Source organism: Bombus pascuorum, chromosome 3, assembly GCF_905332965.1.
Source record: "Bombus pascuorum chromosome 3, iyBomPasc1.1, whole genome shotgun sequence".
Classification (NCBI taxonomy): domain Eukaryota; kingdom Metazoa; phylum Arthropoda; class Insecta; order Hymenoptera; family Apidae; genus Bombus; species Bombus pascuorum.
Window position 1 is genome coordinate 4,347,858 of NC_083490.1, and position 13,120 is coordinate 4,360,977.

General features: G+C 43.0%; 1 protein-coding gene across 3 annotated transcripts in view; it reads right to left on the reverse strand.

The window, feature by feature from the left end:
- LOC132905577 (uncharacterized) overlaps window positions 1-13,120 on the reverse strand; it is an 83,747-nt gene that overhangs the window by 13,350 nt on the left and 57,277 nt on the right. For 2 of the 3 annotated variants that reach the window (XM_060957050.1, XM_060957051.1), the window contains exon 4: window positions 2,497-2,627. In XM_060957050.1, coding sequence (XP_060813033.1) covers window positions 2,497-2,627 — 131 coding nt within the window. Of the gene's footprint in view, window positions 1-2,496; window positions 2,628-7,675; window positions 7,773-13,120 lie in introns of those variants that run through there. The other variant, XM_060957052.1, reaches the window with a different exon arrangement.

Genomic DNA, 13,120 nt, shown 5'->3' on the forward strand with positions numbered 1-13,120 from the left:
CCGATTTTCTTCATCAGTCGATCTCCTTCCTCTTCGTCTTCCTTTAAGCATCGTTTGCTTAGCAGAGACGCGATTCTTTTCAAAGAAAACCGTGTCAAAGCTCGTGAATTGCATCGTTCTACATTTTGAAATCTCAAGATTCCGAAGTCATGGATTTTTAATTCTCGAACGTGCTAAAATTTAGTTTCAAAATCGTCGAATTGCGAAGCTCTCTATTACGAAATTTTAGAATTCTAAAATTACGGATTCGAAGCTCTCGGATTTCAAGAAAATAGAGTCAGAAACGCCGACGAGTTTCAAGGCATCGTATCTCAAAATTTTAGAACTCCAAAGTTGGAGAGTCGGAGTTCTCGACTCGTAAACCCCGACATCTCGAAATTTTAAACTTCTAAAGCGAAAAACTTGAATCTGCCGAATTCCAAAATCTGGAGCTTCGAAACTGTCGAATTCTAAAGCTCAGCATCTCGAAATTCTAGAATTCTAATATTACGGTCGTAAAATTCACAGCCTCCGAGTTCAAGAGTCAAAGCTTGAAGCTCTCGAATCCTGAAACTCCATTGTTTCGAAACTCGAGGATCCTAAAGTTGCACGCTCTTCTAAAAATAGCGTCGCGAAACAGCCTGCGAGTTTCTAGCCGGCCGCGATTTTCTTTACGAACTGATCTTCCTTTTCATAGTCTTCTTTTACTCCTCGCGTTCTTCCAGCGGGGGCTGTTCGCTTCGCGGAGGCGCGATCGCTTCCGAGAAAACCGGTGGATTTCTCGCGCACGAAATACGACTAGATGCACGGAGGTTTATGTAGATGCTTTGTCGGTACGATTCAGCTTCTTGGAACTACGCAAACTGTTACGGCAGCAGAATTGATCGGCGATCGACTGATTGTTTCGTGAAGGCTGGTTTTAGGGGTGCGTTGATTGTAGCGCGGAGTAGAGTCTGGTTCAAGAGTGAAGTTTTTAGGGAACGAAGGGTAATTGTAAGGTTTAAGTCGTATGAGTTTCTTGAGGCGAGAACCGTGGCAAAGATATGGTTATGGTGGTAGCGAGACTTTTGCGGTCAGAAAAAGTGACTTTCTTAGAGAGCTCGTCGTGCATCTCAATTTATGTTTTGGATCGTGTTCTTAAAGTTTAAATTTTCCAACTCTCGTAATCTCGTGCTAAAACAACCGATGTTACGAAGTGTTAATCTTCGATTAAAGCTATAAGTTCCAACTATCAAATTCAGAATTCTAACAAACGATTTAATATATATTTATTTCAGCATAGAGAAGATAAAAAGAAAGTACGTTATGGATCGATCAATATGCCGCGTGGAAGAACAAACCGCGAAAGATACCACGTAATATTTTACCTACGAGCATAAAAAGAGATCGGAGGATGGACTTTTTACGAGGGCCAGATCGCAAAACCGAAACCACCAGGGTTACTTAGGCAAAAAACGAGTCGGAGAAGGCAGGGTGAAGCACTTTTCCCATGAAAATGATGGGAATACGAAGGGACCACGGAACGAGCGCAGAGCGTTTAACCAAAATTACGTTTTATATGCACAAGCGGATCATTGCTCACGAGACGGTCCATGCGTAACGGCCGCAACGCAACGGTGCATTTCCTTTTACTACTGCGGCCAGACAGCGAGCACCGTAAAACCTGAGAGGCTTTAACAACTGCAACTGCAGAAATCCTGGCGTTGCGTGGTGAACTTCCAGGGACAATACATCCCTGGATGCATCGTTCGACTTGCAAGAGCAGAACTGATTGTGGGAACGAACGCGAGGATTCTTCGTCCTTCTTTGTAATTTGAAGTTTTAATAATTAAGAAAGACCGGTTTACCATTTATTTTTGTTGTGCAGCGTTTATAAGTACCACTACGATGCAACAATCTCGAAACGAAGGCGGTAGTGAAGAAGTTGCAATAAAATTGAAAATTGGAAGATCGAAATAGCAAACTGTACGAACGAGCGAAAAACGCGTAAGTTCGATATCTTTCGACTTATAATTTCAGATCTCCGCTACCAAATAAAACAAATACTTGATTTTACGGATTCAAAAGCGTGCTGAAGCAAAAGACTGAAACTTACGACTGCAAAAAGGAAGGTTGCTGAATCGAATTACTATTCCACACGTACGCGTATCAATTACGCAAGATGACCAATCGTGTGTAAAATAATTAAAATCTGGCTCTCGTTAAAAGATTGAATTCGATCCACGTTTCGAGCCATATAAAAGCCAATTATCGGCGTTCTCGTTTCATTCGACTGATTCCCGTGCATCGTTGCAAAAATGGCACGAAAAAAAGCCACATAGGAAGGGTAATACCATTTGAAGCGAGTACACGCCCCGCAGCTACTTAATTACTTGGCAAAACGGGATCAGAGAGTCGTGATTTCATGGAACAAAGGGTACATTGTCTTTACCAGCCGTGCACGGAATTAAGGCGTCTAAGATGCACGTGTTCCACGAATAGATCTTCAGGATTGCGATTAGAGATCGTGCGGTTTACCTTGTACGAGCCTCTGTCCTCCTCGTCCGAGGATGGGGCAGCGGGATCTCCTCCCGGTGTCGCTACGGCTTCCGTTTCCGCCGGCTGGTAGTCGACCTCACTGCTCCAAGAGTGTCGCCTCTTCAGGTCCCCTGTAATCATAGCGCGAAGACTATGTTAATTTTAGCTTGTGAATCTTCTCATCTTCAATCGTAAGACTACTGTCTATTTATACGTAAGACCATTTGTGTATTTAGATCAGACGCACAGTATCTTAATTTCAGGTTGGAATCTTTTTGTTTTCGTAGAAAAGATATTAAGAGACGTAATTGGTCTCAAATTATTGGAAAGTCTAACTGTCTCCTCGTTGCAGCAACTCTCTCGATTCTAGAATTTTCAGATATATTTACAAATCTATTACGTCGCTCTATAGAGAGCAACAGTTTTGAAATTCAAATCTTAGAATTGGAGAGTTGCAAATCCCCAAATTTCACGGCTTCAACGCTTTGAATCTTCACGAGCTTGGAAAATCCGAATCTCAGGATTCCTAAACCCTCGGACAAAGCCACGTAGCAGCATTTGAAACCATATAGCACCTCTGTAAGGTCTTTGGTAGCGTCGACGGCGATGAATTGAAACGTTGAAACGCGAGATGGTGAAAATGTTGAGCAGAGAGAAATCAAAGGGGGTAACACGGATAGTCGGCACGTGCCTCGAGGTCCGCCGGTAATTAATACGGTCCGACTCAATCGGGTAGCCGCTTAATTAGAATTGTCACTATCATTCATCTCGGCGGCGGCTGTTTAACGTCAACTTGCCAATCGAAGCGTAGCTGACAAAACTGGCCGCTACCACTTTTTGCCCATGGCTGTTCGACGTGCCGTATAATCCAACAACCGTATTCCCGATCGATACTCCTCTCCTCTTACGGGCTTTGGATTTACCATTTAATAGCGGCGAGTATCATCTCTGGAATCTTGCTCGAGCCGGCAGTTATTAATTTCCTAGATCGTCTCCTGAAATTAACGACATACATACAGTACAGAAATCGCATTACGCGGTCACGACCAGTTACGACGACGATCTTGAAACAGTTTTAACGAAGCCATCGATCCACGAGACGGTCGCAAACGGCTGGATCTGACCAGCTAGAAAATCGCTCGGCGTGTCATGGCTCCGCTAACCGGCACCGTTTCTTCCATACCACGGATATGTAGAACGATTTCTATTTAAACTGTTATTTCCTTATCTGTTTCAGCAGTTTTTCGTCGTTTATTTCCTTTAACTTTGAGTAAATTCGACGAATCCGATATCGGACATAGGAATTTCTTTTTCGTTAGAATGGACGATTCGATGGGAATTGCGCTCGATTTTTCGTAATTGGAATTCCGTTGTCAGATGGAATGGAAAAATTATCTAAAAGTGTCGAAACACAAACATTGGAATTCTAGAGTTTCGAAACCAAAATATTCGAAGTGAAAAAAGGACATGATTAGAAAGAGTGAAATCACTGTGCGACGTCCGAGCACATCTCGTAATTGCCGGAGGTATAAGATGTACTGATGACTGGATGTTATCCGTACATTTTGTTATTTCTCGTAATTGAAACAATTTGTTAGAGTCAAAGTATAGGTTATTCGATTTAGCCTGTAAATGGATTTTAAGACGTTGCTTGGACCATGACCATAAAAAAGCTGATGTAGCGTACGGTGTAATTGAATACGTCTTATTAAATATGTGCCATCATTTTTTCTCCTTTTAAACTATAATCTTTATACTTAGCGTTAGCTATTTTCCAGACCTTATAATGAAAGCACTATATTTCAAAGGAATTCCATAAGATAATCGAATATTACGTAATTATTTAAACCCGAGGATTTCGCGAAACTTTCCATGTACATAGAATTTTTAAAATTTGTTTATTATCGTGCTCCATTTTACGTATATACAACACTCTATTTTAACAAGATATTAATCGAGTTCTAAAGTTTTTAATTTAAGACTGGTCCTAGCTTCAATCTATCGATCGACAAACTTCCAGTTCAAGTTCAAGAAACACGATCGATCCTATTACGTAAAATATTTCTCATCGCATAAATTTCAAATTGCCTCGAATACATCGGTAACTCTTTTTCCATATCAAACAATTTTCTTTCGATTTACTCTCCAAGATACTCGATTCCGAAGGAGTGAAAATATCCCAGCGCAAACAAACGTGAAAAATAAAGATGGTCTCGAATTCGCCGATAAATGAGCCTAAATCAAAGACTATCCCAATTAGAGGAATCCTAAATCGGTTCTATGAAATCATCGAGTCGCCTTCGCGGATTTTCATCGATGCTCGCGGAACATTTAAGGCCGACAAGCGTACGTACTCACGCACGCGCGTACACTTTTACAAAGGTGGAACCGGGGATAACGATCGACGATAAGCTCGCAGGTTAAACACTGTATTCGAGACGTGACTTATGGGATTCGATCGGGCCGAGGAGGCGCGTATTCTACCTACAAATTTACTCGTTTACTCGCTTCGTGGAATGCCACGGGCTCCCACGGGACCGGGCCGGTGAACGCATCGGAAAGAGGAGATGCGCTGCACGCGGCGGGGCTCGCGCGATCACGAGCACAGGAAATTTATCGGTTCGACGGTCAAAGTGTGAATTACGTCGATTCCAGCGTGAGCCGCAATAAAATATTTCCCAAAGCTTCATCGCATTGTGCCGCCGCTTCGTACCCGGTTATTTGCATCGGCCGTATATCTCACGCGTTTCGCGCGCATTTTGAACCCGCGCAGGCGCATCGCCATTTATTAATGATCGTCCGCCGACCGACCACTTTTACAAATCGCTGTATCCCGTTTTCGTGACGTATGGAAAGATTACTTCGTGAGAAATCGGTTTGTTTGAGAACGGTGAAGCGTTTGGTAGAAGAGTGACGCGAGATTCAGGAAAGTTTGTAAGTATTTAAATATTTGCGAAAAAAAAAAAAAAAAGAAGAAAATGGGAAAGCATGACGAATTAAAATTAACTGACTTGAGAATTATTATCTTACTCGAAGTACCACAATTTTGGAATTAATTTTTCCAGATATCTAGGAAATTACGATTTTTCAGACGCATCGCTCCTCCAGCAAATCAACGATATCCTGTTTGGTATCTCGTTACGTAGTTAGAAATATGAAATGTTTGTTTGTAACGGTTACATCGGTGCATAAGCCTGAAGATTATATTAATATTTAATAGTAAGAAGAAAAAACAGCTGCTCATCGATACGTAACAATTAACACTTTCGTCACGATAGGTGAACATAGGGTGATCTCAGGAAGCGTACGATGGGCCGCAAAAAACGTGCACACACGTTCTCTGTAATTTACGACCACGTGTATTATTATTCATACATATTACGAAGTATGTAACCACGTAGAAGTAACAGCATTCGCAGTTTTTTCAAGTCGACAAAAACAATTTTCCTCTGGCGAATAATCGTAATTCGACGAGCGCATGGAATGGTTGTAAATTTTAAAATGAATAAACTAATCTCCTGACATAGCACTCACGAGAAAAGAAGATTAGAAATATTATTCTAACTTCAAGCTTTCATTTCCTAAAAAAAGAAAAAAAAGAAAGATAGCAATGAACAAATATAAGGAAATGAAAGAAGAGAAGAGGAATGTATATATAAAGAAACGCAACCCTAAGTTATAGATCATAAATGACAAATTATCAACGTCAATGAAATTTACGATTCAAAGTAAAAATTAAAAAATTACAAAAGAGAAGCCTATAACCCACAACTTGTCATTTGTCACGGCACTGATATTAGTAGTTAATAAATTACCGTACAAGGAAGCTCAGATTTTCTATCACTATTCTTTATTTCCTCGAAACGACGCAGAATTTTCTCAACGCGCATAATATAACCACGAAACAGCGAGGAACGCCTCCGCGTTTCGCGCTGCTATAAAACATAATGGACGTCAATTTGACAGGGGCTGCGAGAGAAAAAGAGAGAGAAAGGACGTTACGAGCGCGAACTGCACAAACTTCCTGTCGTTTCGCGGGGTGGCGGAACACGAGCACGCACACGCTCAACGCTGATCGTGGCCGTGAATTTACAAGCACGTGTAGACTGGCGCGCGTGCACGTGGCTTCCGGGCCCACGGACGCACATAATTTCTCCTTCTTCACCTCGTCGCGTCTGCGCTCCGACCACGATCTATGATCATTGCGCTTTGTACACTTCGCTCGCATTCCACGAAGAAGCAGCGCGAAGCCGCAGAAACCGGAAAAGTAAAGCAACATGCGATGCAATTAGCTCTAGCGGTGAACGGCACGAAGAAATTCAAGCTACGACTCTCGGGGACGGGAAGAAATTTAGATACATCAGGCTAATCGTTGGATACCGAGTTAGTGAGCTTAGATTCTGTTAGCGGACAGTTACGTTGCATTCCGATCCGACGAACGTTCGAACGAATCTAGCTTTGAATGTAACTATCTACGTTATTTCCATTCGGCTCATTTTTGGTATCATTTAAAAAACAATTTTTGTCTATCTTTTGTTCAATAATTCTTGTAGCAAATATTAAAACGAGCTGTGGCCACGGACTGGTGTAATAACGCGTAAAGTGGAGAATATTTTTGTCATTGTAAAGGTTCAGTTAAGATCGAAATTGAATTAAAGACGAAGGTAAACTTTTTCGTAAGTACAATTTCTGTATCGCGATTACAATTCGATGTTGTAAGTCGAAGTCTTAAGATGTGCTCTACTATATAAAAACCAGCGATTCAATTTAAATTTTCATTTGTATCAAGACACAGAATCGTAAAAATAGAAACATTCTATTCCTATTTCCATATAAATGAATTTCAAGATCTGCATGAATAAACTTTTGTTCCAACTTATATCGATGATTTGAAAGGGAGGATGACGGTCGGTATTTCCGGAATTTGCATGCGCCTACGAGGAATCCTAATGGAAAAGAAACGGTTCGATGCCTCCGGGGACGATGGACAGAGTATGCGTAGGCACAGAAGATGGAAAATCGCTTCTTGTCGATGATCTCACTGCGAGGAATCCGATCGGATTAACTCGGCAAAGCGAAATCAGCTAAACGCGACTGTCACATATCGTCTGCTACGATTTCTTACACCGTAGCTGATGGACGATGTCTCAATCGACATGTCACACGAAAAGAACGTTACCTGTTTCTAGTTCTTTCGGTGGATGATCGACGGCGATCCGTCCACGACGATCTCGCGGAAACTCATTAACATTTAACCGGTAATCAGAGTGGTTGATTAACGAGGCCTATGGGCAAGGCGGCTCGATAACAGCACACGGAATCGTACGATCTTATCATTGGCGATCTCACGGTCTGACGTCGTTAACAGTCGCCGGGGATCCATGAATGCGGATCGTCACGATCCACTGACGGTGATCCATGCCGTTCTGTCCGTGTCATCGTTTCTTGCCCAAGCTACGTCTAGCTAAGCATCCGGCTCCTTTACATTTCCATTTTATTTATATGGTTATCGAGCGTAACTAGCGTGGCGGTACCAGCGTTCATCGATGATTTTCTCTATTAAACTCGTTAGTCCAGTGTACGGTATCCCCTTGTTCTTCCTTCGCGTCCCCTCGCTGCATTCCCTAGGACACGTTCGGTCGGTGTAGCCAACGGCGACCACGTTTCTTCGCTCATCGAACGAGGTGACTGTGTGCACGTCACCGTGTGACAGTCAATGTCACGGCTTCCCTCCCGATCAAAGTTATTAAAAGCTCGGACTTTCAAGAGCGGAGGACCGTTTCGGTTCTTCCTGCACGCTGTAAGACCACCAAAGAGACCGTGTTATTGTTCATCGAACGTTCATCGTATCGCGCACTCGATCATCCTCGTGGCCCGACAAAACATCCTCCGACACAATACTCTTCATGTTCACTGACACGTGCGAGATCACCGAGCAACGTACGTCCACCGAGTCATTACCAGACGTGGTACGGATATTTTCTCCGTTGTTCTCGTTCGAGAGGCAACATACACTGTCGAAGAACTTTCCCTCCTATTCTATTATATACACGTGTATTACTAGCGATCAGAGGGGGGTGGGTTGGAAATGTAATTTGCCGGAGATGTTCGGGCCGATTCGAGGGATCACGATCGTTGGATCCACGAAGAGCGGCGAGTCGGCGAGACACACGGCTAGATTTCGGGTTGCAGGTGCACGCTACAGGTTCACTCACAGGTGCAGCTCTCTGACTAGACTAAAGGCGGGAGCGTGCTCGTTGCCAGCAAGTACTCTAGGAGAACAGAGAAAGAGAGAGAAAGAGGAGGCATACCGGTGCTTCGATTGGTCCATGCTTCCCGCGAAAACGACCCAGCCAATCACCGTGACTGTGCCACGTAATTGCCGGGTATCACGATTCACAAAAACGGGGGAGGGATACCCTTTCGAAATTCCCTCGAGGTAACGTTCCCCTCAGTTTCTTTTTTATTACGCGCACCGGCCGGCTTACTTTGTCCCACGGCCGATTTTTGAAGTCTATATCGATCATCCTGTTGTCCTAGGGAGATTTCGATACCGTACGCCCGGACCCTCTATGAAAGATTCTTTTCTACCTTTCTTCCCTCCGAATCAAAGAACTTTTTATCCTTTACACGCAGGAAATTATAATCACACGGTATTAACCTCCTTTTCGTACTATACAAACACTGTGCTGAAGCTCGACTTTGAGAAATTGAACGGATCTCCTATTTTCCAAAGAACCAATCTCCACCATCCTTTGTAATTTAATTCCAACTAATAAGAACTCCGTCAACTACTGAGAAATCAATGCCCGCGGGGAACAGATTCAATCTTCAGGAAATCATTAACACTCGGTAGGATTTCTCAGCCAGGCCGATTATTTCGCGATCCCGGTTCAATAAAATCACTGTACGCTACGTGATCGTTCGTTCGACGAAGAGAAGATAACGAAAACGAAACGAAATACAGCCGAGGAAGGGGTAAAGTTATCTTGACCAGTCACGAAACGTTTAACGAAGCAGATCGAATATCGATTAATTCGTATTGTTGCGAGTATTTGACGGCTACAATGTGCAATGTCAAAGTCAGCGTGTATCACGATAGAAAGTTAAGAGGATGGTCGATTCTTATCCATATCCCGATAATATTCATCAAATAGAAAGAACAGTCACGCTCGTTCTCACAATTCTCTACGAAATAAAATGTGAACATTCCGAGGTACTTATCATTGTATTGTACTATATCGTACCACCCTTTATCGAGTTGAATATTTGCCGCTTCCTTAAGAAAATAAAAATTCGAAAAAAAGAAGCCGTCGAAGGTGAAATTTCTTTTCGGTCATTGACAATTCATTCGTTTACAAAGAATTTTTAAATTAACAATTGTTCTTCCTGCTTCACTCAAATATTTCACCCTACTGTGATTAAATAATATACGAACAAAGACGAAGCCTAATTCCGTAACGTTTAAATCGTTAAATTAGTATGGAGAAGGGTTGTCGGGTTAGTTGGTGGACAAATTAATTCACGATCGATGTTTTATCGAGTATGGCGATACGAAGCGATTCGAAGTTACCGATTCGAGGCGGCGGCAGCTCTTGTGGAAGTATTTCGGCCGGGTGGGTCCGCCGGATTCCTGGGCTTCTTTCTCGAACAGTCCCTCGAGGGCTTGGTGGTTCCCAGGGAGGTCAGAGGTCGTTGGGCCCTCCTCCGCCTTATTCCTTCTCGCCCCCTACCCGACCGAACGCCCTCGACCCTTCGCCAGCCCGCAGCTTATGAACGTCCGCCCAATACGCCCGAGTCTCTTTCACCTCTCTCCCTGTTTCTCTCTCGCTCGAAATGTTATTTATTTGTTCACGCGTTTCACCTTAACGAGATTTTCGGCCCAGTACCATTTGCCAGTAGGGGAAATTAAAAAGCTTCAAGCTTTCATGGTACACCGTGTTGAATGTCAGCTTGTTTTGGCTCGGAGTCGTTTTTTGACACGTACTGTAATTTGCAGGATTGTTGGTATTCGTGGTTTGAACTGGGGCAGCTCGAGGAACGAATGCGACGTAGTTGAAGAAATTGCGGAACTTGTAGTTGCAGTTACTTTACGTTCGAAGTTGTCGATTAGAGTTGGAAGGAGCGTGGAATAAAATGCTTGAAATTCTCACGAGGTTACGCGTTGCACGTGGTTCTCTTTTACTGTTTTTTATTATAATCTCAAAGATACGATAAAATTGTAATTGGACGTTGAACTCATTAGAGCTATTCTAGTTTCAACTTTGTTGATCAAAGTTTGAAGGAATTTGCGTTGTTTCATAAAGACACGAATAATTTTAAAAGGACGTTTTATGCAAACCAGGAACACAATAAAATCACAATCGCGCGTGTCCATTTATTTTCTCTTCCTGAAATACCAAATAAATTCAACTAATCGTTTGATTTAACCCGTCCACTTCCCACTTCTAAGTCATAGAAACAAACCGTAATGCCACAAGCTATACAAATACGGCGAGAAGTTTCTTTTCAATAACTAATCAAGTAAATCGAGTACGACGAAAATGAAAAGCCGAAGTCATCTGGTCGGAAACAGAGTCGGTTAACGATCGCGAGTGGTACTGGCGGTGCGTTCCTCGCGTCCTTTTCTACTTTGCATCATTACGGAAGATTGATGTAGTAACGGTATACGGTTGTTCGTCTCGCGGTTAAAGTGTCTCGTCTTTTTTCGCGGCCGATATTCCTCGAAAGCCTGCCAACCGGCTGGTCGTCGAGCAACACTGAAGAAACGGGGCGCCCTAATGGCCAGCACAGCACTACAAAGAAAAATTTTTCGATAACGCGGTGCACTCAGGTTTGGAGAGTCTGGTCTTGAAATTTGTATCGTACCCGAACGAATCCAAACGCCACGCCGCGCGTCCTTTCCATCGGCGATGTACATATGGGGCTTCTTGGGGCCGGCGACAACGCGTAAAACTTGGAACCGAAGGATAAATCCTCCTTACCGCGAAACCTTCCTACCAAACCATCATTTAGGCGGGATCACACGGACCTCTCTTCCGCGTCGTAATTTCTGTACGCGGCGAAGAAGCGCGCGTGTAAATGCGCCGTTGGATTCCGGCGTGCCTTACCCGCCGCCCCCGAACGCCAGCAGGCCTTGTTCGCCGAAATTTTTTGGCGGAAACCGCTGCCGGGAAGCACTTTACATTCACTCTTCGCGATGAAGAATTTCGCAGAAGTTAGGATTTCGTCCCTGTTACGTGCGATCCGTGAAATTCGTGGAATCGATCACAACTTCTAATTCACTGACCAGGAACTGTATGTAGTCGAATGCTATGGTTTTTCCCTTGAATGCAATTATCTTGCAAGCAAGTTGATAAAAAGGGAATATTAAACTGAGACTAAAGAGGATCATATTGCGTGACAAGTGCGTAGTATTTCGTTGAATCTTCGAAGCTGTGTGATTTATTAATTCCTTGATCTGAATCCGTTTTAACAGTCGAATACTATCATCATTCTGCCAATAAAAAGCTCTCAACGACATCAACTTGCAACTTTATATCTTGCGATCAGAGTAACGAATCAATGTCAGCATCAGTTCAATGAACCAACGTCATATCCTCTTAAGCGAAGTGAACTTTCTTCGTTTGTAAGTCAGCGAAGGACTTTGACCTGCTTCACGAATAAGGGTGGAAGTCGAGCGAAAGAAAAGATTTGACCGCGGAGGATGAGTCAGAACTTTCGATTCTCAAGCGTAGAAGGTAAACACGTGGTACTAGTCCATCGTTGCTATCCCCTTTGTCGTCTTCGTGGTTCGTCGACGGCGATATTTTTGTCGGCGTTGGCCAGGATTTAAGGGGCAAGCAGGCGTAGAAAGCGCGCCAGCGTGTAATGGTGATTGAATGCGGCTAATGGTCGTCCCGTACGGGACTCACGGCCTTCCAAGATATACGTTATGACTCGAGTATAACATTTACCGGGTGGTAAACAACCGCCCATAAACTGCAAAGCCCTACAAACGAGCCCTTCTGCGAAAAATGCCGAGACCGAGTAAGATCCTTACGGTTGTTAATCCAATTCTCATCTAGATGCTTTCGAACATCGAACTTCGGTGTCATTTTTTGCTTTCGATAAAAATTGTCATGTTCGATAGGGGGATTTTTGGCATGGCTTTGTTCTCGACCGTTGCCATGATTTTATCGATTATGGATGAAATTATGAGGGTATTTGATTATTGCTACCTTTGGAACTGAGAAATCTACAAATTTCTCACTTGCTAAAAGTCGGGAATTGTTACGTGTTCTATATCGATTCAAAAAAATGTTACTGTGCTGTAGCGATATAGCACTATCTTTGGTGAAAAGCTTCATAGGAGCAAAGGATGTTAGCATCGATACTCGTAGTATTAATCGTGATTCGAAACAAGTATAATCGGAAAAGTGATCTGAAACGTTTGGTTCGGTTGGTCGATGATACGTGTCTTTGCTAGTTTGAAAATCGTGCGATGGGAAATCAGTAATTTAAGGAAAAAACATGCAAGTACAAATGTCCATAATATCTGCAAGTGAACTGCAATTAGATTCGACTCAAAATATCGTTACGTTGGAATAATTTCAAGCTTATATAGCTACTTAGTGTGCTTACA